The sequence below is a fragment of the Mustela putorius genome, unplaced genomic scaffold, assembly GCF_011764305.1.
Source record: "Mustela putorius furo isolate JIRA1106 unplaced genomic scaffold, ASM1176430v1.1 tig00003834_pilon_pilon_pilon, whole genome shotgun sequence".
Lineage (NCBI taxonomy): Eukaryota > Metazoa > Chordata > Mammalia > Carnivora > Mustelidae > Mustela > Mustela putorius.
Window position 1 is genome coordinate 70,742,315 of NW_025421987.1, and position 26,958 is coordinate 70,769,272.

The 26,958-nt window shown below is 42.2% G+C and overlaps 1 protein-coding gene across 4 annotated transcripts in view; it reads right to left on the reverse strand.

Moving 5' to 3' along the window:
* The window catches only part of GOLIM4 (golgi integral membrane protein 4), a 90,902-nt gene that overhangs the window by 13,572 nt on the left and 50,372 nt on the right, over positions 1-26,958 (reverse strand). The window contains exons 2-14 of one of the 4 annotated variants that reach the window (XM_004756519.3): positions 24,264-24,338; positions 23,042-23,091; positions 21,691-21,744; positions 20,207-20,357; positions 16,205-16,287; positions 15,614-15,697; positions 11,864-12,022; positions 9,209-9,541; positions 7,252-7,520; positions 6,465-6,544; positions 4,985-5,094; positions 1,477-1,644; positions 1,078-1,146 (exon numbers count right to left, since the gene is read on the reverse strand). In XM_004756519.3, the coding sequence (XP_004756576.2) occupies positions 1,078-1,146; positions 1,477-1,644; positions 4,985-5,094; positions 6,465-6,544; positions 7,252-7,520; positions 9,209-9,541; positions 11,864-12,022; positions 15,614-15,697; positions 16,205-16,287; positions 20,207-20,357; positions 21,691-21,744; positions 23,042-23,091; positions 24,264-24,338 (1,685 nt within the window). Of the gene's footprint in view, positions 1-1,077; positions 1,147-1,476; positions 1,645-4,984; positions 5,095-6,461; positions 6,545-7,251; positions 7,521-9,208; positions 9,542-11,863; positions 12,023-15,613; positions 15,698-16,204; positions 16,288-20,206; positions 20,358-21,690; positions 21,745-23,041; positions 23,092-24,263; positions 24,339-26,958 lie in introns of all 4 variants that reach the window. The other 3 variants (XM_004756520.3, XM_013058298.2, XM_004756521.3) reach the window with 3 other exon arrangements.

Here is a 26,958-nt window from a genome sequence, read left to right on the forward strand (position 1 = left end):
GCTCTCTCTCTCTTTCTGACAAATAAATAAATAAAATATTTTAAAAAAGAAGAAAGAAAGAAATTCCACCCATGGGGCGCCTAGGTGGTGCAGTTGGTTAAAGCATCTCTTAGATTTCGGTTTGGGTCATGCTCTCAGGTTGTACGATGGAGCCCTGTGTCAGGCTATGTGCTCACATGAGTTTGTTTGAGATTCCCTCTCTCTCTCCCTCTGCTCCTCCCCACCCCATGCTCACTCTCTCTCTCTCCCTAAAATAAATCTTCAAAAAAAAAAAAAAATTTCTACCCAAATGCTTTTTATGCAGCTGAGCTTCTTACATATTTTTCCCTTCCTTTATCATTAAATTTCATTATGACTCTAAATTCCTAGGACAGAAGAGGCAAAAAGGAGACACTTAAAACTCTTTTGGAGAGTGTTAACTGTATTCTGACAGATACTGGGAGGTACCCTCTTGAGGCAGAACAGTGACAATGTCTACAAGTTACAGGGGTCACTCCAGAACCCCTCAACAGGCAAAGCTTTGTTGTTCTCTCTTTTATGGGGGAAAGAAACAGGAGAAAGTATTTCTTACAAAAAACAGACAGACCTAGGTCCACCATTCCTAGAAGGCCACATGTCTTCTTTCATTTCAAAATTTCTAGTGAGAACCAGGAGGAAGGATTTATGACCCTGTTTTCGTTGCCTCCTAACCAAACGACTCTACTTCCATGGTCCATTTCTTCTTCTTCTTCTTCTTTTTTTAAAGATTTTATTTATTTATTTGACAGAGAGAAATCACAAGTAGACGGAGAGGCAGGCAGAGAGAGAGAGGGAAGCAGGCTCCCTGCTGAGCCAAGAGCCCGATGCGGGACTCGATCCCAGGTCCCTGAGATCATGACCTGAGCCGAAGGCAGCGGCTTAACCCACTGAGCCACCCAGGCGCCCCATGGTCCATTTCTTCTTGAAAGCACCTTTTCTCCTCCCACCTCTGTCCTTCTGAAGGTGTCTACAGAAGGTGTGTCAAAGCCCATGCCGTGACGTAAGGGGAGTGCGATACACCAAGCATCCTGACCAGTTTCCTGCACTCCGCCTCCCTACCTCCTCCTCTCCCTCTTCCTGGTACTGCTCGTCAACATTATCCTCCTGCTGGTCTGGGTTTCCTGCCATCTGTTGAAACAAAAGGGGGAAGCTCAGGTTACTGAACACTGGAGATGCGTTTCACAGTACGCTGGGACAAAGAGCAAGCTTGCTGCCATAAAAAATGTACTTTCAATGCATCAGTGGTCAGAAAATGATGAATAACCCTTCCGAAAACAAAACCTAGGAGGCGTGTTACTCTCTCTCTCTGAGTATGGATATATTGTTTCACATAATGGACTAAAACCCATCCAAAGAGGCAAACCTTCCATCAGGGTGCATTAGACTGACCTTTTGCAAGACCTAGGCAGTTAATAAGACATCCAGGTTAGAACCACCTCTGTACTAGCATCTGCTTACCACCAAATGCTCCTCCATCTCGGCATTCTCCTGCTTTTGATTACTTTGTTTTGGCTCTTCATTTTCATCTGGCAAATTTTCTTCCCTCACTTGCTCGGCTTCCTCAAATTCATCTTCACCTTGATTATTAGGGTCATCTGCTGGGTTTATATCCTCTACAGCGGCCCTCTGCAAAATTTGAATAAAAAGCAACCACTACTTCAAAATCCAGGATCAAATTTAATTTCATTTGAAAGGCCACACACTGGCAGAAAATGAAATCGTCCTCCACCAGCATGTTCAGATCTATCCTTGCCAAGACTCACAAGTACACATCCCACTGTCAAGAGAAAACTCCTTGCATTATTCGTCAGAGGCTGAATGAATGAGAATGCTGTACAAACAACACTTGTTTTCTGCAAGCGATTCCAAAACAGTCCTCCAAATTCTATCACAAGAAATGTGAGCATATGGGACGCCTGGGTGGCTCAGTTGGTTGGGCAGCTGCCTTCGGCTCAGGTCATGATCCCAGCGTCCTGGGATTGAGTCCCACATCGGGCTCCTTGCTTGGCGGGGAGCCTGCTTCTCCCTCTGCCTCTGCCTGCCATTCTGTCTGCCTGTGCTCGCTCTCTCTCTGACAAATAAATAAAATCTTAAAAAAAAAAAATCTAGAAATGTGAGCATAACTAAATAGACAACAAGAAAAACAGTTAATAAAAGCTACAAGACAGGGCACCTGGTTGGCTCAGGTGGTTAAATGACTGCCTCCGGCTCAGGTCATAATCATGGGGTCCTAAGATGGAGCCCCGCATCAGGCCCCCTCCTCAGTGGGGAGCCTGCTTCTCCCTCTTCCACACCCCCTGCTATGTGCTTGTAAGAGCTCACACGCTCGTGCCCACCTCACTGTCTCTCTGTCAAATAAATAAATAAAATCTAAAATAAAGAAAAAAAAAAAGCTAAAGACCAACTAGGAGAGATCATTAAAATGAGAGATTTAGATAGGCAAATTGTAACTTCTTCCATGAGTATGCTGATTTTTATACAGGCAAACTTTCCTCTGCCAGGGATTTTTCACAGTAAGTGGGTAGAAAGCCCTCAAAGAGCAAGAAGGTGCCACCAGAAAGGACGTAAGAAATAGGCTCTAAAGGAGACAAGAACGGGCTAACCCAGTCTCTGGCAGTGTATCATGAAAAACCTCTCCCCCAACTCCTTTTCTGGCAGCTCTCAGTGACCATGTTCAACAAATGCCCTTCACATGATCAACTTGAGATTTATCTCTATTTTCTACTCAAACTCCCAAAACACCTTTCAAAATAATCCATGTCCTCATAAAGATTCAGAGTTTAAAGCCCAAGCTGGGCAGACGGTAATGCTTGCAGGAGCTTCCCAATGCCTCCAGGGTCACCAACAGTACACTTAAGGGAAGCAGCAAAGGCTTCTAATAGATGAGGCCTCAGAGTGAGATTTGGTCTCTATCCCTGTTCTCCAGACAACAGGACTCGACTCCAATTTACTCCAGGGCCTTGAACGCAGTCAAGGGTTCACACCGCTGTCTCAGCTGATCTACGATATGCACACCCCTGCTTGTACACTTCACGCCAGTGCAGATGACGCTCTTCTTGGGAATCCAGAGTGACAAATCATCACCTTCGCACATCCCCAATTACCCCACAATCTCGTTAGACAGATTTCTTTCTGTGCATTACCAACAAATTTGTGTGGACATTATGTAACACATTCTCTTCAGAAAAAAAGTATGGAAAGCTTTTGCAAAAACCCACAAAATGTACACCCTAGGTCCAACTCTAACCAAGTAGCAGTTTAACAGGCACAGCTGTTACATTCAAACAAAACAGACAAGGGGCGCCTGGGTGGCTCAGTGGGTTGAGCCTCTGCCTTCGGCTCAGGTCATGATCCCGGGGGCCTGGGATCGAGTCCCGCATTGGGCTCTCTGCTCGGCAGGGAGCCTGCTTCTCCTCATCTCTCTGTCTGTCTCTCTGCCTATTTGTGATCTCTCTCTCTGTCAAATAAATAAATAAAATCTTAAAACTGTCAAATAAATAAATAAAATCTTAAAAAAAAAAGTTTAAAAAAAAAACAAAACAGACAATCAGTTATGAATCAGTTATGATTCTATGAAGCTGGACAAAAATTTTTTTTTAAGTATTTTTTTTAAGTATAATTTTTTATTTTTTATAAACATATATTTTTATCCCCAGAGGTACAGGTCTGTGAATCAAAAATTTTTTAATTAAAAAAAATAGATGAGACAAAGAGAGAGCAAGTAGGCTAACAATTTTCACTGAAAGAAGGAAGGGGGGGAAAGCCACCAGTGTGTCATCCAGAACATGAAAACCACTAATGGGAGAGTAAAGGGTTACACAATCAAGTACTCAATGTACACAGCACCTCCCAGAGGGGGGTGACTGGAATAGGCATCCTTCTGCTGTCCCTCCATCCTTGTCAGGCGCACACCTGCTTCCTTGCTCCTTTTGCAAGAAGCTCTTTGCCCTTTCACAGTCTCTAGCTCCTCCTTGCTCTCCTGCTGTCTGGAGCTCCTGCTCTTTCCTGAGCATCCTCTCCCAAATGCTGATCCAGGGGCCACAGGCAAATGTATCTGTCACATCCCCGCACAAGCAGAAAAGCCATTTCCATCCAAGGGACTTCAGGTAGCTATCAGGAAGCCTTCCTTCTACGATTCTCAAGGAAGGATATGGATCCTCCTTCCCATACAAACAGGACCCATATGAAAGCACAGACTGAATTTCATAAACATGGTGGTTGATTTACTAGCAAGATGACAAGAGAGCTAAAGTAAGTCATAGAATTTATTTACACGTCTGCATAAGAACATGCCCCATGGAGCTTTGCTTGCCTCGGGCTCTGGGCCACACAGCTATGACTGAGAGGCTGGGTCCTTTCTTGGTAAACACAAAGAACATTCCCAGTTAGTAGGTCTCTACCAATTTATATTCTAATTTTTCTATAGCACCTTGGCACCTGAGCAGATTTTTCTTTTACTTCTCAAGCCACACATCCTTATCCACCCATGTACTGATGAAAATGGCCCCTGACTACTGGGAGATGAGAGTCACAAGACATACAAAACACTCTATTGGACTATTCAACAGGATCCATGATGGTCCATTTCCCTTCTCTGGTTCTGTGACTCCTGCACTTGTCCCCCTCCCCACCATCTTTCAAAATGACTACATATTTCAATACCTCTCAATATCATTTTTCTCAGTTTTAATTTTATTAATCTAGAAGTTCACAGAGGGAAAGTCCTTCTATGTTTTCCCGGAACTTTTGAACCAGTCTCATCACCCACACGTACCCCAGTTTACAGTTAACAGTACTGCTGATGCCATTACACAAGTCCCCTTCCTTCTGCACTGACGAAATAACAGACACATCTGGAGCCAGGGCTCAAGCCAGAGGCATGGTGTTAGGCAAACCTTCAAGTTTCCTCTGCCCCCCAAAACCCTGGGGGTTTCCAAGTGTCATGACCAACAGAAAGGACACTTACATCTGCCTCAGATTCCAGGTCGGTTTCGTGGGGCCCCTGATCTTGAGGCTCATGTCCATTCTCTGGATCTTCTTCTGCCTCATCTTGGTGCTGGTTGTCTCTCTCATAGGCTAGCAAATTGAAGGAACTAGCATCAGTGCAGATGAACCAGACAGGATCTTGCCCTTTCACTCAAAGAAAAGCCACTGGTGGGCTTTCCTCCAGACCATTTCACCCAATCTCTCCTCCAGAGAGATTAATTCACCATATGGCATACATCTCAGCTTTTCTGATTAAAACTATGTCCCTTTCCCAGACCATGTGTCTAAGGACACAGCGTGGGTGAGTGACACCATTCTTACCTTCTCAAACCAGTGTTTGTAACATAAGCTGCATTCTCCCCCTTATTATGCAGAAAACAATAATCAAAACTTTCACAATAAAAGAAAGCCCAGTCAACTGGACACTGCCAAAATTATCAGCTAACTTTCGCTAATATCAGAGGAAGCAGCAAGGTACCAAAGGAAGAAACTGACAACGTCTCAGGAAATGAAAGAAAGAATAACCCCATCTGCAGAGCTCAGATCAAAGCCCGCCCACCCCGTGTCGTCTGATATGGCAGTGCTGAGGGCTGCTGCCCCACAGACACAGCTCACATTTCAGCTCGCATAGACAGTTCCTCACTGCTTTTGGAAAAAATTATTTCCATAAACGGAATTTAGATAAGAACATACAAAGAGAAGAACAAACAACTTTTTAAGTAAGATGTAAGAGGAAAGGTTAAGTACATGGAGAGTATTTAGCTTATAGGAAATAGGGATGCAAGGTAACTTACCATCCAAGTGCACCAAGGGATTCATTATATAAATAAGAGAACAAACTGTTCTCTCCTCTTACTGATAATGGAACAAAAAAGCTTAAAGTGCTGTACAGGGGGACATAAGGAAAACAATTTCATGACTAGAAGGGCTATAAAATTTCAGAACAGGCTATAGGGGGAGTTTGGGTAATCACCTTCTTTTTTAGACTCTTTAAGAAAGGATACATATCTGAGTGTTAAAGTTGCTAGAGAGGCTGTTACTTTCTAGTTCTATTATATAGTAAGTGACATTTGATAAATTACATAGGAGATGCTCACCACAAATGGAAGCTACTATTGCCTTAATCTGAAAAAAGTTTTAAAGGCAATGATCCAAAGGCTTCCAAGGTAAGGTGAAAATGGAGTCATTTCCCAGAGTGTAACAGCCCTATGATAATGTATCAAAAATAATATTTCAATATACAAGAAGCTTAAGCGACAGGAAAAACATCAGAAAGGAAACAGATGATCTTGAGCTGTCTGGACCCCCAGCACGCAAAAACATAACACCAACAGCAGCAGAAGATGCACGGTACACAGACGTCCTCCGTGTGTACTCAGATGTGCACATGACTCTGAGTGGATATCACATGTTACCAAGTAATCTCATTAACATATCCATCATCTAAGAAGTCTCACCACCTCCTTCCTCTTCTTGGATGCCCTGGTCCTCAGCTCCCTGAACAATATCATGATCCACAGCATCATAACGAGCTTGCTGCCTGGAAGGGACACAAACAGCATCAATTCAGTGACAGATTAAGTGGCACAACTGGCCGTACCTCATTTATATTTAAAGTTTGCAATCAACAAAGTTCTCAACAATTTTTAAAAAGTCATAAACAAATTTTTTGTAAACTTTGTGCTAGTAGGTTTCAGAAAGATTTCAGACACAATTTCAAAGAATACTTTAAAAGAGAGAAAACGCCTTTCAAGTGATAAAGTAAAATAAAGTGAGCCCCAAAACTGCCAGGTTATTTTGAGGCCTAAACTAAGCTTGGAGCCCTAACATTTTAATTAGGGGTTAAAAATGTTGATTATCTTAAAAATTAAGTATTTAGAAATTTAATTCTCAAGCGGCTGTTCTGCCCCGGCCATAGGAGACGCGCAAGCTCATGGGTAACAAAGCTGTTTGCCATCTGCTTATACAAACAAGAACAAGAGTCGCAGGGCCCCTGGGTGGCTCAGTTAAGCGTATGCCTTTGGTGGAGGCCTTGGTCCCGGGGTGCTGGAGTCGAGTCCAGCCACGGGCTCCCATCTCAGTGCAGAGTCTGCTTCTCCCTCCGCCCGCCCTTCCCCAGCTCATGCCCTCCTCTCTCACTCGTGCTCTTTCTCTCCAGTAAATAAATAAAATCTTTAAAAATAAATAAGCAAATGAAAATAAGGAGAACAAGAAGAGGGGCTCTGCGACCCATCAGGAGGAGGCTACCGGAGCTGTTCCGGGGGCTGTGGCCGCCCCTCCTCCTCGGGGCTGGCTGGCCTCTGCCGGGCCCCCTCTCCGGCCAGAAGTTGCTGCTGCTGCTGCTGCCCTTGCCGCTGCCTCCACAAGGGTCCCTGCAGCCCCGGCTGGTGCAGCGCCTCCTGGTGCTCCCTCGGCGGCTGCGCCTCCTCTACTGGCCGCGCCGCCACTTGCTGCTGTTCCAGCTGCTCCTCATATGGTGACCGGATTCTGCTGACCGGCTTGGCCGACGGATAGACCTGAGCCACAACAAGCAGATGCTGAGCAAGAACAGTCGGGACCTCTGGATTCTCTCATCCTCTGTTCTTCACGACAAAGTCAGGGGGCAGGGCTGGCTTGTTGAATTAATCCCTGTCTGTCAGGGGCACCGTGATAACACCCTGACCCCAAGGTCCCCCAGAGCCAGAACGCCTACTTCCCAACCCTCCAGAGGCACCCTCGGCTTTTTTTAGCATCCGATCTCCCTGATTTGCTGGCACTCTGGCTGATTTTCCATGTGCTCTCTCTCACGTGGAAGAGGGCATCACAGACAAAATCAGTTTTGGACCTTCATTCAATGTTAGGCTCTTTCATTAAATGAAAGGCTCTGGCATAAGTGGGCACTTGGGTGATCTCACAGTAACTGGGGCATATGTGAGCTGAAGCTGTGGCTAAGGCTTTTCCACGAAGAGTTTAAGATGCAGGGATGCCAATTAATTCTAGGAATGCACAACCAGTCTCAGGTTAACCATAGCGGGGGTGGGGGGGAGAAGCCAGCAAGCCAGCCAAATTTCAGGTAAAGGTCGATAGGCAGAGAACTGATTTCTTCCAAGACAAAGAGAATAGGTGAGAACATAAGACCTTTCAATGAAAGGAAAAACAGATACAGGAATTCTTAAACTCTGCTGCCCACAGAGCTACCCATCACTCTCTCCTCCGCCAACCTCTGTCCCAACCAACGTAAGCACACACGACTTTCACCAACAGAAAGACGGTACATGGGTAAGGGAAATCAAACCCACAGTGGGGACTGCTTTTGAAGAAAGCGATGAGGGACACAAGAAAGGAAGAGGCTTCTCCATGCTAAGTTGGCAACAATACAGAAAAGCAGTCGAGGCCTTTGCATCTACTCAGCCCAAAGCCTCAACCAGCTTGAAGCCTTACAAAGTCTGAGGGCAAACACAACTTCAGAGTCGTAAGTAAAAGGGGATCAGCATCTGTGTAAAGGCCAAGTAGCCTGCTGTCAGGTATCTGCGGACAGACAGCAGAAGAAAGATACCTCTCTTCGTTCAGTGTTGCTTCAAGTTCTTTTCAAGAATGATTTCTAACATAATGGATTTTTTAAAGGGAAAAAAACCATATTTCTGTGAGAAGGAAGTGCTCTGCAGGGGGAGCCTGAGCAGAGACTGGGTAAACATCCTCCCCCAGTGGGGCATCCTTCAGTGATAAGATCAGCCTTGTGACAACTTAATAACCACCTTGAAGATGAATGTGCAAAAGCCAACCTACCATTTGATAGTAAATGAACGGGGATAAGTAGACTTTTGATCATAGAAAATGAGACCTTTCTCAGCCTCACGAGGCCCATGGGACTTGAGCGCCAGGAAGTGCCCAGTCAGGCACTCCTCTCTCCTCTCACTGCTCAACGGAGGGCAGCACAGAGCACCCCCCCACCCCCCTGACCCCCCCACCCCCCCACCCCCGTGTGAGGCTACTGACAATGAAAATACACTCACCAACTGCCCTCCCTCTCTTCCCGCAGGCATCTTTCTGAGCTACCCTGATCAGCTATGCTAGGAGCATGTAACATTTAGTGAACTCACTCAGATTTTGTCTGAGAGACTATCAGCTCTGGGGAGGCTTTTTCAATATTGACAAGCCAAGCCATGCTCCCTGTCCCAGCCACCCAAACATAACCCTGGTGGACAGGAAGCATATGACCTTGTACCTGGGCGGGAGCGTGCCCTCCCAGAAGGTTGGCTTCCTCTCCAGGCTCATGCTGTTCCCTCCACTCCCGACCCGGTTCCTTGGGGGACAGGTCGTGCTCCTCCTCCAGACGCTTGGCCTGCCCGACCTGCTCCATCGCTTCCTCCTCCAGGGCCCTCCTGTGCTCCTCTTCCACCTGCCGCTCCTCCGGCTCTCTGGCTTCGGCTCCACGGGGCTTCAGCTCTGCTGGAGCCTGAAACTCTGCCTCCTTCTGGGTGGGAGGGTCAAGTTTTGTTTCTTCCATTCTTCGAGGAACTGCTTCATGCGTCTGCCACCTGTCCCTATTTCGAAACACCTAGGCCAAGCACATCACTGGACATGACACTCTTCAATTTTCAAAGCAGTGATAAAAGCTCTTTATTACCACATCTAGGGGTTACAACATAAGCAAAATCCTGGAGTCTAGAAATACAGTCCTGACTGAAAAGTATGGCTGCAGTGGAGTCACTTAACTCTTCTCACTCTGTAATCTCACTTATAAAATAGAGATAACATAAGCATGATTTCATCCCGGCAAGAACACAGTATGTAACCCAAGAGTAAAGCCTGTATGTGACCACATCTCAGTAGGGAAAGCCATCTAACTTCTGTTTTCCCTTAAGACAAAAAGGAAAACCCCCTCAATCTTCAAGTGATGAAGAGTTTATGTAATTTTTTTCAATGTAAATTTTGTTTTCAACAAGGATTTGGAAAGGGGGACACTGGGCTGGCTCAGTCACAAAGTATGCGACTTCATCTCCAGGTTATGAGTTCAAGCCCCACAGGTGCAGGAGGGGTGGAGAGCTTACTTAAATGAATGGAACTTGAAAAAAATATGATTTAAAAAAAGAAGGATGAGATCAAATTGATGATGAGTTGGGTTTATTTCCTACTGACCCAGAGAAAAGAATGCCATTACTAACAGGCATCCATGTTAGCTAAAAGTAGTGTCCATTAAGCCAGATACAATAAAATATTTTTAAAGATGTATTATAGTCATATTTCTTCAAATTAGAGGAAATCCTTGGTAAATATTCTGTATTGGTAACACATAAAATTCAACATAAGACATGTCTTTTTACAGAGAACTCCTCTTCTAAACTGACTGGTTTAAATTGGTTTTCCTGGATTTAAAGTTTCAGAGATTACCATGTGACCTTCATTGATTAGAAAAGAGAGGTTAAAAAAAAAAAAAAAGATGACATAATATCATAAGAAAGTTTATCACTCTTTCCCCCACTGCAACCTTATTCACTGGAAAAAATTTTTGGTCAGATTGTTCCTCCAAATTGAAATAAATGTGAAGCCCTCTTAAATTAGCAGAACTATAACTGAGAAATTAGAATGAATAAATGAATGAAAGAATGAATGAAAAACAAACGGAGGAAGAAAAGTCCTCTCTCAGACATCTGAGGACAACTTCTGGAGATGTATGGCTTACCAACATCCTCACACACCTGTCAGGTTTGACATAATACTGCTCTGGCTTTATATGAAATATTTCTCCAGAGGGCCTTAAGTGCTTTCAAATACCTGCCATTTATCTCCACAGCATTACCGTGAGAAAGGTTATAGAAGATAACTACTATCTCCACCTCACAGATGAAAAACTAAAGGTCTAAGTCATTAAAAGATTAATTAATTCAGTAAATGGGTAGTTAGACTCAGACAGGGAATCGAACCAATTCCCAGGCCAGGGATCTGGTCATGTTTTCCTAATAGTAACAAAGAAGGATCCATGAAGACAGAGACGGTCTTGCCTGTGAAGGAGCGCTCTGCCAGACTGAAGACTTCTATGAAGTCCACTTGTGGAGACTTAATAATTCCCCTAAGATGGTAACTCAGGACACAGCTTCTCAAACATTCATTGTTAAAAACAACTTTCTCCGGGAGAAAGATAGCCATATTTGTCATTTGTATTATGCATGTGATTAAAACAACTTCTTTAGAATTGAGGACAGGGGTGACCCTACTTTTGATGTCCCACTTAGAAGACACTCTTAAGCAAGGCTCAACTTATATGAAAGCAGGAATAACAAACAAACAAACAAAAGTGGATTAAGAGACTAGCACTCATATCTTTTGACAGTTTTATAAAGTCCTCTTAAATACAATTTTTGGCTTGTTCTGTGTGGACCTAGCACTGCACCAAGTTCAACTATACTACCAACTTTAATTCTTGAATGGGCTTTTATAGAACAGCCTCATGATCATTTAATCTTCTTACTCTACCCCCCAAAAAACCAAAGAACAGGAACAAAAAGAAAATTTAAAAATTCAGACACAACAGCCCCTTCAAAAATAAATAAATAAATAAATAAACCCACATGAACAAATAAAGCCAGTGAAGTCTTTCCCAGAAAATACTGTAGCAGTGGCTCCGATTGTCCTCCCCAGACCAGCTGCATCAGTTAGAAATGCAAATCTTCAGGCTTCATCCCAAAATAACTGAACTGGAAATTCTGGGCTAGGGCCCAACTCTCTGCGTTCTAACAGCTCTGCTGGGGACTCTGATATACGCCGAAATTTGAGAACCACTGTTCTGAAGGAAGAGTTGGCAATATTTAGAGCAGTTCACCTGATGACAGCTTGACAGGGAAAGTGACCCCATCACAGAACACCAGTTCACGCCTCTTACCTCCGGTGGCTCCCCGGCTGCGTTCTCCCTCGCTGTGTTGTCACCTTGTGGAGAATGTGTCACCTGAGTAACATTCTGCTGCTCTGCTTGCTCTGGGTTTCGGAGGCTTGGGATCCTATTCAGAGTCTCTCTCAACTGTTTATATTCTGCAACTTGTGTCTGTGTGTAAATTGCACAATTGGACGCAAATTGTACAATTTGAGGAGGGAAAGAGATATCGTTCATGGATGGACATTAGGGTTCACTGGAAGACAAGTCTAAAATATTATACCCAAGTACAAATTAGGAAAAAGATGCAGATTATTTCCATGCATTAGCTATTCTCACTTGGACACGCTTAACCATTTTTAAGCACATGCAAATGAGAATTAGATATAAAGGGAACGGAGGGAAAAAAAAGATCTAAGACAGATGTTAGTTTCTCATGCTATGTTAAACAGTCAGAATTTTTATAAATAACTTTCTGGTATAAATATCATTATTAAAAGATAGTTTGCCATCAGTTTTATAGCATTAAAAAAAAGTCTGTTTAAAAATTCACATAATTATATAAATACAAGTGCAGGTATCTTTTACCAATATGGTCTGAGTAACGTTTTTCAGTGAAAAGGAATCACAAGTTTAAAATAAGCAACTAAGTAAATCTTTATGTATATTTAGTTATGTATTTATAAAACCACTTGGGCCATGCCCCCAATCCCCACCAATCTGTGCTCAAATAGGGTTCCCTAACTTTCCAGAACCCTTCTGGTATTGTGTTCTGCAGATTTAGGAAAGCAACAGCATTGGTATGAAACAAGCCTAGATTTTTATTCCTCCACTGTGAACCTCCTTTCTTCTCAGGTGATAAAGTCACTGATGTCAGTATTGAAGTACAATTAACTCATCCAGTTGTGTCTGTGCGGTGGTGGTATGTATGTGTGTGTGCATGCACAGTATCTTTAATACAAGGAGCTAGAAAGACAGGAAAAAAAAATCAAATACCTTAACTAAGAAAATCAATAGACACTGCTCATACTTAGCTCATCATATTCACCAACACTGTTATCCTAAAACAGAAATGCTGTGTGTGTAAAGACACACCTATATAAACGCATATGAAAAACACAGAAATCTCTTCTGGACAAGTTTCCCAGCCAGTGGGCACAGCAGAGCGGTGAGTGGAGGCTAAAATCCAGCTGGTACTCCCACCGCCCCAGTCGTGCACTCTTCCACCCCAGCAAAGGGGGGGCACTTTTTTATCCAATTCACACAAAGGTGCAGTAATTTTCTTGCTAAATCTGTCTCAGAGGAATTCATCCTTGCAATTTGTATAAAGGTATGTCATATGGCTAATAATGGCCCTTATCCCAGAAATCTATCAAAACATCTGCAAACCAACTTTGGTGGTCAAAGAAAATTTTTTTAAAAAGACATCCACATAGTGATACTTTTAAGGAATATTTCTTCTTTTCCCTCCTCCTAGATATATATTTGAAAGCAGTTATGCTGCAGTACTCAAATATTAGTGTGCCCTGAGAATCCCAGAAGGATCATGTTAAAAGTGCAATCTCCTGGGCCCCCACCCCAGAAATGATCACTCAGTAGGTGTGGGGCAAGGCCACACAGTTACACAGGTAACGGTGATACAGGAAAGTCTCCAAAAACACCAGCTGAAGAGGTACACATGACCAGGATGTCAAGAGGACTTAAACTCTAAGCTCCGTTCTGGTCGCTGATCTTGGGCCAGCTATTTTATTTCCCCTCGACCTCCTTTTATTTAGTTATAAAAAGAACACAATGTAATATAACTCAGTAGACTGTGAACATTAAATAAAATTCTGTATAAAAAGTTCTTATGATGATCCCTGACACACTATAAACTCAAATTGTATTCTGTTCTTTTTTTTTCTTTAAGATTTTATTTATTTGTCAGAGAGAGAGGACAAGCAAGGCAAGGGGCAGGCAGAGGGAGAAGCAGGCTCCCCAGGAGCAAGGATCCAGATGTAGCACTCCATCTGAGAACCTTGGGATCATGACCTAAGTTGAAGGCAGACACTTAACCAACTGAGCCACCCAGGCGTCCCTCTATTCTGTTCCTGCCGTCCCCTCACTCAGCTGGGTTGTCAGGCACCTGGGTGGCTCAGTCAGTTGAACATCCAACTCTTGGTTTCGGCTCAGGTCACGATCTCGGGGTCGTGAGGTTGTGCCCCACATCAGGCTCCGTGCTCAGCTCAGAGTCTTCTAGAGATTGTCTCTCTCCCTCTCCTTCTGCCCCTTCCGCCATGCACGTGCACTCTCTCACTCTCTCTCAAATAAATAAATAAATCTTTAAAAAAAAAATCAGGATGTCAAGTCACAGTCTCATAAGATGATTTACCTTTCTTATGTAAAGGCACTTGAAGCAGCATTTCTTTTCTAAGGAGATCCAGGGAAAGGTATTAATATGGGGATCTGAAGTGGGACTATTAAGTACTACACCTAGTTCTGGCAGAATGATTTAAAGGGGGTGGTGGTCAGGCCAACTTGAGCCCCTTCTCAAAGAAGCAGAAAATATTTTTAAAGAAATAGAATACTACACATCAGTTACATTAATAAAATCTTTTTCTATTACAAAATCTTGTCTGTAAAACTGCCAATGTGCTTACTACAGAATTTGGTTTTGGTCATTAAATGCACAATTTTACTTACATTTCTCTGATTTTCACACTGTTGCTTAGTCTAATATTTGAGGCCATGACAGCACACAGAATATTCAAATTGGTTTGTCGCATTTTTCAGCATGAAAAACAGCCTCAAATAAAATAATATTTGGTAAAAATTTTATAAAGAAGGTTTTAAATGAAATGATCTCTTAAAGACAATTTAATTTGTACACCTGTAAAAAATTACCACACAGCTACAGTTTCATAGGGATACTCAATGGCTACCTTGAAAAGGAGTCCCACGAACAAAGATTCTATAGTTTGTGAGATGGGTCAGGGCCCAGCGTGTTCTACTTTTTATAATTTTACAAAGACAAAAAAATTACACATAGTCTTCTGATAAGACAGATAGCTGGTTTTCCTCTTAATTCCTCCCACTGAAAAAAAGCACAAACCTAGTGACTAAGCTAGCCATTCCTGTTTGTTTACTTCTTCTAGAAAGCTGTAAAACACAGTATGGTATCGTTCATTTGTACATTCAATAAATAACTCCTGAGGGCCTGCTCTGTGCCAGGGAGTGTTCTAGGCTTTGAAAAACGGAATTTACGACTCATTTTTCCCTTCTCCACTGACATGAGAGCTCTTATTTTTTGGAATTTGGCCAAGAACACATAAGGCTAGTCCTAAAAAGAGTCCCTGTAGGTTGGGATACGGAAGCAAGGGAGGGAGGGAATGGGAGAAAAAGTCTGACAATAATTTGTTTGGTAGCTAGCATCATAAAATCCTATAGATCCTGTAAGAATCACCACAGGTCAGAGAGGGGCAGAAGACCATACATATGGATTGATATCTGTGATTTAAACAAGCATTTGACCATGGCATGTGGAAGCTGGTGGAGGGTACAAACCGTCATGGGTACCACACGACCAGTGCAAAAAAAATAATCAAAACCTTATTTTATAGTCTCTTGATTGAATTTTGAAAGCATGCATGATCCTCAGGATCAGGAGAGCTTTGTCCTAAGAACTCATTGAAGACTGGCTTGTAAGAGACTACATGCATGGAGAAATTTGGAAGTGTTAAGCAGATTGTAACGAGAACCCATAGAGGCTGCTACCCTTCTAACCTGTGCAGCAGCTAGCGCACTCTTGTGGTCTTCCAAAGTCACTACAAGTTGTTCATGCTCGGAGAGTAAATTCTTATGCTGTTGCTACACAAAAAAGAATTTTACATGTTGAGATTTAACATTCTAAGACAGATTCTTCTTCGGCTGACAGTGGTATGAGCACCCAAACGTAGTTTGCTTGCCTGCTTGTTCGCTGTTCTTGAAGCACTTGCTAAGTGTAAAAATCATTGTAGAGAGAATACGATAAGGTAGTATTCTGAAATCTAAAACAGCTTTCTAAGTATCATAATCCCTTACAATGAAATCAAAACTAAAGGAACAAATACTTCATTATTAATAAACCTTTGTAAATAAAAAGCTTATTAAAATCCAACCATCTAGCCAAAGAATCACTTTGGTACTAATGAAAATGTTTGGATTTTCAGACCATCTTTTAGCTTCTAACGCAGTGGGCACACTCCCAGATTTACGCAAAGCCCAAAATAACAACGTGGGTTTGTAATGGAGGTCAATTAGGGAAAGACACGTAAAACTGTTCTACAAGGTAAAGCAGGGCAATACTAAGCAGTCAGATGCCAGGTTTTGTTTTACCTTGACGTCTTGGAGCTGTGTATGGATGTCCTGGTGTGCCTTTCGGAGTTGTCTGTTCTCTTCTCTCAAATTGTACACGGTTTCTATTTGTGGGGGGAAAAAATCATGCATAAAGCCTTGAGATTTTTCTGGCTTCTGATTCCATTATTTTCATATCTAAACCTTCACACAACTATTTTTAGGATTTGTTTTTAACTCTGACAGTATTGTATGCCAAATCAAGAAAAATTCTATTATTTTGGGATGTGACATGGATTCAGCTTGCCATTCTAATGCAATCTGGTTCGGCAGTTTAAATACTTTTAAGGAAGCTACACACAGTGCAGAAGCAATGATTTCTAGTTACTCAGGAGTTAAAAATGAAGTATTTCTGTAAGCAAGTCTTCAGGAATAAAATGTAACGGGCGAAGAAGGAGTAAGATTTGAGTTTCTCCACAAATTAAAAAGAAAGTTAACAAAAAGTACAAATCCTACTTCTCATAGCATGAATAATTTCCAGAGACCCCAAAAGTATTTTAATTACAAAGAGAACTCAAGAAACAAAGAAACAAAAGGAAACCTCATTTACCTGCTTAAAAATTCTCAGTATATTTTCCTTCTCCTACCAGTAAGTTCTTGCCTGATACAAATTCCTCTCCCAACAGCAATAGGACAGTTCCTTCCAGGGCAGCAACGTGAGGTTGTAGCTGTCTCAGAAAAGTCCTATAATCTCTTTAATCTCAAGCCTACTGTTCAGGGAACAGCCTCAGTGACTTGGAACCTTGATTCCAGGCCCACCTCTCCTACCCTCTTGGTGAATTTCTTACTTTTGCTGTTATAAACTGACAGTCTGAATCCAACTCACATTTTTCCCCCCCCGACCCCTGCAGTGTTGGCCTATGAGGAGTTTTCCACATATGAAGAGTTGGCACCATTTAAAAATCAAAAATCTGGGCTTACTAAGACCTGGCAACATGAGGCTATTCTCAGGTGACATGACTCAGCAGAAGGTGAATGGTGGCAGGTGACAACATAATTCATTTTTCAGTGGCTGTTAATAATGATGCTGAGACAGCAGGTCTGAGTCTGCGCTGTGCTGGGCAAGCTGTCCCTGAGTGGCAGTCACTAACTGCAGACAAAACACTAGCTCTCCAGTGCGGCACTCAGCACTGAAGCGAAGTGCCCGTCGCCGTCTCTCATCACATTTCCTGCCCATTTTTATGCCTTTATTGTCTCTGCCTCACCCCTGAGCTCTGGGTGGCTAACTGGGTGTAGGGGAGAGGTCAAGAATAAGGTGGGGAAGGTTCTATCTCAAAGGTCAAAATAGGACACCACTGGCAATCCAAGGGGACTGTCAGTGTACTGTTGACCGGATAGGGCTTTTCACACACACGCGCGCACACACACACCACACACGCATACACACACGGGCATACACATACACACATACACATGTATGTACACACAAATACCCAAACTGCTAGCTTCTAAAAGAGTTTCAGATCATAAACCTAATGGCAGTTGCTTCTGTGCCTTAACTGTATTGCCCTGAGTAAGTTATTTAAGTTTATAAAGCCTCAGTTTCTCCCTTTATTAAATTAGGCTAAGCACAATGCCTAGCTTATACGTTCTTATGAGAATTTAAATAAAGTAACTACATGAAGAGTTTCACCTGATACTAGCACATGGTAAACATTTGTTGAGTGTTAGCTATTATTATAACAGAAATGAAAAGAATAATTATCTAAGCTTCCATGCGACCAGTTTCTCTCCCAGGAATTCTAAGTTCTCCCCTGGTATCACATTAAACTTGACCAGAGACTACCTGGATTATATGTCTGAGTTGCCACCACTGACCTGCATCTATCACCATACGTTTAACTTACCGTCCGAAGCTTTCATCAAAGATCAGAATCAAGCACAAGTGCCGACGGAGAAACTGCTCATAAAATTGTCATCAAAAGCACTGTCACACCCTGTTAAGGCCTCTGAGAAATTTCTTCCAAAAATCAACTGAGACCAGAAATACTCTTCTCTCTCGCCTCTTCTCTTTCTTCCCCTTTGTCTGTTTCTCCCTCCACACAGGGTAGGTATGTTCCCTTTCTGATGATAAAAGCCCCATAACTTACTGCCTTTCCCTTTCTGTCCTGGCGGCCAGAAAGTTCAGACCAGGTTATGAGGCTTAAATTATTTTAGTATGCAGAACTCACATACTTGTGTCCTCCTATTTTCCATGGTTCTGATGTATAACTTCTACACATAATTTGTTAAAATTTTACTCTAAATGCACTTTGCTTCAAAGAAAGGACTATAGAGTAGACATTAGAAAACATGCTTTATTACTTCCTTTGTGACGACGTTTCTCTGTTTGTTATCTTAATGACCCCTACCGTCTGCCAGATCACCAACAGCCAACCAACGTCCCTGCATGTCTATAGCTCTTGCGTAGACGTGGCCCAACCCACTCAAGACCACCTTAACCTTTCATAATCTGCCTCAATGGCTACTCAACTCTTGTGTGCCTTTTTGTTATAACTTATTATTTGAAAATACTTATAGACAAAACTGCACATGAAAGTACAGAGAAGATCAAAGTTCTTGTCACTCAGCTTTCTTCCATGATGGTATCTTATATAAAATCAAAATATTGTTTGGCGCAGTAGAATTAACTGGACCACAGACCTTCCTTGGATTTCACCGTTGTTGTCACAAGCACCATGTGACTTTTTAAACCAATTCTCACACTTCAAACCTATTTAGCACCTGAATAGGTGACTGCACAATATTTTCCTTTTTCAGAATTTGCATACACTCAGAGTGATACAATTTGTTACCTAATACTATGAAAACACCTCAGGGCACCTGGGTGGCTCAGTGGGTTAAAGCCTCAGCCTTCGGCTCAGGTCATGATCCCCGGGTCCTGGGATGGAGCCCCACATCAGGCTCTCTGCTCGGCAGGGAGCCTGCTTCCCCCCCTCTCTCTGCCTGCCTCTCTGCCTACTTGTGACCTCTGTCAAATAAATAAATAAAAATCTTTATTAAAAAAATACTATGGGGCACCTGGGTGGCTCAGTGGGTTAAGCCTCTGCCTTCAGCTCAGGTCATGAGCTCAGGGTTCTGGGATTGAGTCCCGCATCGGGCTCTCTGCTCGGCAGGGAGCCTGCTTCCTCCTTCCTCTCTCTCTGCTTGCCTCTCTGCCTACTTGTGATCTCTGTCGAATAAAAAAAAAATAAAAAAAACTTTAAAAAAAAATTTTTTAAAAAATCTTAAAAAAAAAAACTATGAAAATACCTCAAGCTTACACTGATCCTATGTCAGTAATTGTTCTAGCTGTTTTACATAACCCTCGCACCAACCCTATGAAGTTGATAACTTTTGGGGGGGGTATTTATTTATTTTTAAAATAATTTTTTATTTTTTTATTAACATATATTGTATTATTAGCTCCAGAGGTACATGTCTGTGAATCGCCAGGTTTACACACTTCACAGAACTCACCATAGAGTTGATAACTTTTTATGAGTATCCCAGTTCTACAGATGATGACCTGTGGTGATCATACCATTTGTCCATGTCATATAACTAGTAACTGAAGAGGCCAGGGGTCACCAGGCTCTGACTGTGGATTCTGAGCTTTTCAGAGCTACTACTAGTTTCTTTGGCTCCTTGGAGATCAGGAAATGCATGGGATGACCTTGATCACTCATCACACTGAATGTGGAGCACTGAGGGCATTTTGTGAGTTGGGGTCAGAAATCTAAAGATCTTACAACACATGTAAAATGAGAACTGTCTTGCCTGGTGTGGCCAATGTGCCCCATTGAGAAACACCAAGTATTCTATTCTGTTTCCTAAACAAACCCCAAGGGATAAGGATAATTGTGAAATGTTACAAATAAGTGAGTGACGGGTAAAGCACCACTTTGGAAATGTGGTGCAAACAAACCCAATTCTACTGCTTTTCTGAAACATTAAACTGAGGAGTTAGTTTCATATAAACTAGCTAATCCGACTTCCAAGTACCTTTTAGCTTAGAAAGCTCTTGTTCTTTCTCTTGCTGTAGCTGCAGGTACTTCTGCTTATGGTCATTAAACGTCCTACTGAAGTCTTCTCCTTGTTTGCGATGTTCCTCCTCCAAGTCGCTGTGCTGTTTCTTCAGCTCCTCGTGTTGACTCTGCAAAGATGAGAACCTGAGCAGAGATGTACATTCTCTAAATTATACCACAGAATCTATAGCCTTTCTCTCTCAAGAAAGAACAGATGAAGCAGGAGGCTCTGTTTTCCTTGGGTTGCTTTTAATTGGGGCAGCTCCCCTCCATTTCCCTTACATTTCAAATCAAGGGTTTGGGATCATGGCCAAAAACAATTTTTCCCTTCATTTTGATTGTCGGCAAAAACAACAAGAAGTTAGAACTTAGCCATGGGAGATGGAAAGGGGAAGGAATGGGGAGACTCCCAGCAGCTCAAATTGCTGTGGAGACAAGGTAAAGCTATCAGAAAAATTACCCCTCCACAGCTATTCCAGACTTCCTCTTTCAATCTGATGTTTTCCCAGCAACACTTTTTATTTCCTTTCTTTAATTTTCAGGCTTCCTGGTAATCTAGTTTAAAAAAAAAGAAAAAGATTTCTTTCCCTTTGGGGCAAGTAATACACATTGTTTATGGAATGATTCCTATTTACTTTACTCCTAGACATAATATGACACTGAACTCACAATCTAGGTATATCCCACAGTCCCCAAATGCTAATGTTAAAGGATGGTCTGTTTTAATCCATGCACTGCTTTCTTGATACCACGAAAACTTCTGGAGTCAATGAAAAGCATTCGCTCTCCTGATACAGGAAGAAAGACAACACCAGACAAAAAGCGAGGCGGGCAAGGGAGGGAGGCTGGAGGCATGGAAATCATGGCAGGGTTGGCCTGCTGTGCAACACACTTGATGGCATCCACTCCCCTCTGCTATCCTGACGGAAATCATGAATCTCTCCCTTCCACTCTCCCTCTCTTTCTAAGTCTTCTTGACACACAATAATGAGTTTTACCCAAGAACCAAGGAAGGAGAATCTTTAAATATAAATCGTGTTCCTTTGGTAGGTAAAAGGACACATTCAATATTAGTAACGTGAAGGAGGCGTTTAATCATTCTACTGCCTCCAGTGTGCCTAAGATAAAAGAAACATCTAAGGAAAACCACTGTGAGAAACTGAGCAAGCAAACATGAACAAAAAAGCCTTAAAGGATAAAGAGAAGAATAAAATTAAAAATTCTGTGACCAGAGAGACTGATTTGCAAGAAAATGTAAAACAAGCTAACTAAAATTGTTGAAATTGGGTGGTAAGATGAGGGAACATTACAATTCTATGTCATTTTTAGTGAAATATAACTTTAATGTACCATCCTACCACATAAATCAATTTTCTGTAAGCTTTCCTTAATCACCTGAGTTACTTAACTCTTTCATTCATTCATTCATTCATAGAGAACAACTTTACATTGATTACTCACTTTCAACATCTGATGTTGCACATTCAACGCACTGTATCTACTATTGGAATCTTGCTGTAAATGGAAAAGAAAATAGTTAACATAAAGATAACGAATCTAGCTCTCTGCTAAACATATCTTAAAGCACTTAACAGAAGAATTCCATTTATTTCACTTATATAAGCTACAATGAACTCTATGCTTGAACCACGATGTCTCTGGGGCCATCTCTTTATTTAATGGCAGGAATGAAGCCTTAACATTCCTGTAAGCTTGCTAGAGATTAATAAAGAAAAAGCAAGACATGGGATCATAAAACAGCGCTGTAGCAGGGGCCCTGGAAATGATTTACTTCCCCTCTTGAGCAGAGCTAAGGTTCTTTGCACAAGGAACTTGTCCTGAGACAGTCACTGTGCACGGCTGGATACACTGTGCCCAGTGCTCCGAGGGGACGTGGGGGTAAACTGACTAGGTCCAGGCCCTATAAGCTTTGCAAGGCTTAAGAAAGTGGAGAGAAAAGGTGCTTTCTCTTCCCTGTGCTTCAGTGGATAAGGGATTCTCCACATATTACTTTACCCAAATGAGACTCCCATTTCACAGAGTGAAGAGATGGAGAAAGGATGAAGAATAAGCCAAGGGCAAACATTTCCTTTAGTAGCAGAGCCAGGGCTGAAGCGAGCCTAAGCCATGCTCCGGTGGTATAGGTGAGAGTCCCAGCTGAACATCCTGACATGTGGACTCCACGGACCCTACACACATCCATAGTCCTGGGCAAGCCATAAGTAGTCTGTGCACAAGACACCCAACCATCTTCTCCCCTCGCTGGGTCATCTACCTGATGTGCCATAACCCCTGCTTTGGCTTTAATACAAGCACACCTACAACCAGTTGTTTCTTCCATTTTTTTTACCATTTCTAAAATGAACTGCATTTTTGCTCTGTTGCTTTGTTTTATTGCTAATACAAAGAAGCTATATTATGAAATGCAAACAGAAAGCATACAGTTTTAGCTGGGGCTTTCGGAGGAGGGAAGAGCTGAAAGCTGTCAGCCTCCCAGCTCTCAGAGGGACTGACTCTTCTCAGTTTTAATACCCCCAAAATGACAGTGTTTTATTGAACAAATGGTTATATATTTTCTTAGAGTAAGAGAAAAATTTGCTTTTATCCAGTTAATTTGGACTGTGAGAGTAACACTGCAGGATTTGGGGGCAGCAATAAATAATATATGTGTGTGTGTATGTATGTGTGTGTATTTCAGCCCTACAGCCCCAATGATCAACATAGTTTTTTTTTTTTTACAACAAAAAGATTTTACAACTATTACTTCCCTCTCCTTTTCATAAAATAATTGAGGAAAAAATCCAAAACTTACCCTTCCTTTATTTAGTGTTTCTTGGGCTTCTAACTTATAAACAAGAAAATCTGAAAATAAAAAGTGGAGAAAATTGAGTGTAATTAACTCATTCATATCTTGAATAAAGAAAATATGCATTTTAACAAAATAATTAAAAATGAATTTAGAACGTGCACTCTGTGATTAACTCTCCTTGAAATTGAGGGGAGGAAAAAAAAGGCGCATCTAAAGACAGAGATGATTTATTGCTCTCCACTAGATGGCACGCTAAAATCACTCAGGACTTTGAAAGAGACCTCAAACCATGAAAACCATCTTAATGCTCTTAAAGCTTTATTATCCACTAGATGGCTCTATAAAATCACTCTGCATTTCAAGACAAGAACAATCCAAATCCGATCAAAGTATTTTAATGATGTTAAACTACTATTCTTCCTACAGGTTTAAGCCAAGGGTCAGTAAAACATCCTAACCCATACTGCCCTCCTCTTTTCCCTCCCTCTACCCCACACCAACATAATTAAACAGAATACCCAATTAATATTTCCTCACATGATTTCACAAAACATGAGCAAATAAATAAAAGTAAGAATATGGATCATCTCAACTCACATGCTGCATAAAGCCTATGCTAGATACTAATTTTTCACACGGAACCAATCAGCTATGCCAATAAAAGCCTTCACAAGATGAAAACAAGAGCGTAACTTAAAAGATACCATACCAACAGCAAAAAAAAAAAAAAAAAAGAGAGAGAGAGAGAGAGAGAGACGCCATACAATGTGATCAGTTTATGTTGTAAATGCACATATCTGTATGTATGTATGTATCTATGTGTGTGTGTATATGAACATATAAAATCTGTCCTATTCTAGAAACACATGCTGTTACTTCCTGGTTCTTTATGGACAGAACTTTCAGGCATGAGTAACATAATGTGTGTAATATTCAGGTGAAAAGCTGTTTACTTCTGATACAATATGTGTAACCAGTAACGTGAACTGCCTCAAGGCGGCACACACTGAATGAAAGACTCGGAATCCAGTCTTGAGCAGAAATTACTGTGCTGTATGATGCATAATATAGTGCTTGACTTTCTCTGTCTACCTATAAAAGTGACTTAGATTTGATTTGAGAAATTTGTTAACAACAACAACAACAAAACAGTAAAGCTAGCACACAATGTTTCAAAGGGAAGTATGATAAAAAAACAAAGAACACAAACTGCATTTATATTTACCTTCCTTTGCTTTCTTATGTTCAAGTCTTTCCTTTTGCAAGGATTTCTCTAATCTTGATCTGTGTTCATAGACAACTGAAAGAAAAAAGTTAAAATTTGTCTGCAAATAATTAGAAATTCCAAAGTAAAACTAGTATATCAATTTTCAACACGGGGGTGAAACAACACTTGATAGAGTCTTCACAAATAAAATAAAAAGGCGTGCATTTGTAAGTTCCATATTCTGGGTTAAAAACAGCCACAAATGACAAGTCTGAGCTGACTTCTGCACAGTCCGCTCCTTCATAGAAGCAATACTCTGAAAGAATGCTCCCTCTTTCCACCTTCTTTGCCGGCTCCTTCTCAAAACCTTCTCTGTGAGGTTCCCTGTCTTTTGTTGGGCAAATGTGTCTACTTTCTTGACTTCTACCACCGTTTGCACCGCAGTCAGCCCCACATCCATATTTCTAACTCCCACCTCTCTCTTAGGTATTACAACAGCATTTCCTAAAGACTCCGGGGTTTTTCCACCTACTTACCCCATGAGTACTGCCAAGTCCACATGATCTGAGCCGGAACTAAGGCTGCTGGACCCGTGAGTAAACCTCAGCAACCCTACTGGCATGAAAGAGATGGTGCATTCCACATGAAGGAAAACACCATGAGAGAGCCACAGAATGAAGTGGGGAGGGACTCAAAAGAGAACCTATGAAGGTCAGGTTCACATCTGCCAGTGGCAAACTGATGCCATGCTGTCAGACTTTCCTGTCCTCGGTTATCCTCACCTGCCCTGTCTACACTGAAGAAGCCAGTGTTGCCTGGTGAGCAGAGAGGAAGTATGGATGTCATGGGGGAAAACGGAGGAGGAGGAGCTTATCAGATCTCTCCTTCCCACCTCAGGCTGCACATCTACAGCAAACAGGAGCTGGAAGAGTAGGAAAAGCTCTGCCTTTGAAAGAATAAAATAATAAGATGGGCATTTTATTTATATAATAAAATGTATGAATATGGACTAAACCAGATGTAATACTTACTAGATCGAGACTGTGTTTATGGATAAAAGTTATTAACACTTTTTTTTTTCCTAATCTGAGAGAAGTCGAGAAGTATCCAAGACTGTAAATATTTCATTCCAGGACAGAAAACCCAGCCTCACAGAGTGGTTTGTAAAAGGCGAAGAAGGGGGGAAAAAACCTGAATTTCTGATGCACGCTTTGAGTCCTGTTTGTGCAGCATTATGGTCACATATGATCTCATTCCTGGCCAAACTAAGCCAAAGCTGTCAATTGGTTCTCCTACCAGTCTTCAGCTGCCTTTAGCTATCTAAGACAAAATTCAAACATCACTCACTCACTCACCAGGCACAACACACCCAATTGCCTAACACTACTGGCCTTCCCAAAGTGCCACGGTCATAGCCATTCCCCTCCCTCACACCTGCTATAACCCCTTGCTGCTCGAAGGGATGCCCTGTCCCTCTGGCCCTTTCTCCAGGGTCACAGCTGCCAGTGACCAGCTACTGCTGTCCTCCTTCCAACATCTCCTGCATCTTCCAGCATCTCCTGCGTCCTCCACCTTTTCCCCACGCTTCATGTCTCATCTTGTCAAGCCACAGAAACCTTATGTTTCCTGGGTTCCCTCTACAGCTACCACAGCCGCGACCCCTACTCACACTTCTGCTAACACCTCTGTGCACACCCCTCAGAATGCTGCCACCACCCAGACTGGCACGGTGTCATCCGCCAGCAGCGTGTGTGCCTGTCTCGGCTTCCCCACCAGCCCTAGCCTCCCACTTAGTGAACCCAACAATCCCTGCCCCAGTCCCTTTTCCACCTGGGTTCTATTTTCTTTGCCAGATGACCTCTTTCCCTGCCAGTGCTGTTACTTTAAAGGATCCAATGCAACTCTGTGTTTATTGAGCCGAAATGGAAAAAGAGACGCGGCCTTGGCCACAAGCAGTTCAAGTTTAACACAGTAGATAGGTAAGGTAATTTTTTTGTATAATTAGAGCTGAATACATTTAGAATAATAAAAGTATATTTAAGCCCAAGGAAAGACAAGGGTGAGCTCTGGGTGGGAGAGCAGTGAGGTAAACATCAGAGGTCATCAACTCTTGGCTGGCTTTGAGAATGAAGAGAAAATTTTTTAATACTTTTTTTAAATAAACATATAATATATTATTAGCCCCAGGGGTACAGGTCTGTGAATCGCAGATTTACACACTTCACAGCACTCACCATAGCATATACCCTCCCCAATGTCCGTAACCCCACCCCCCTTTCCCAACCCCCCTCCCCCCAGCAACCCTCAGTTTGTTTTGTGAGATTAAGAGTCACTTATGGTTTGTCTCACTCCCAATCCCATCTTGTTTCATTTATTCTTTTCCTACCTCCCAACCCCCCCATGTTGCATCTCCACTTCCTCATATCAGGGAGATCATATGATAGTTGTCTTTCTCTGCTTGACTTATTTCGCTAAGCATGACACGCTCTAGTTCCATCCATGTTGTCGCAAATGGCAAGATTTCATTTCTTTTGATGGCTGCATAGTATTCCATTGTGTATATATACCACATCTTCTTGATCCATTCATCTGTTGATGGACATCTAGGTTCTTTCCATAGTTTGGCTATTGTGGACATTGCTGCTATAAACAATCAGGTGCATGTGTCCCTTCGGATCACTACGTTTGTATCTTTAGGGTAAATACCCAGTAG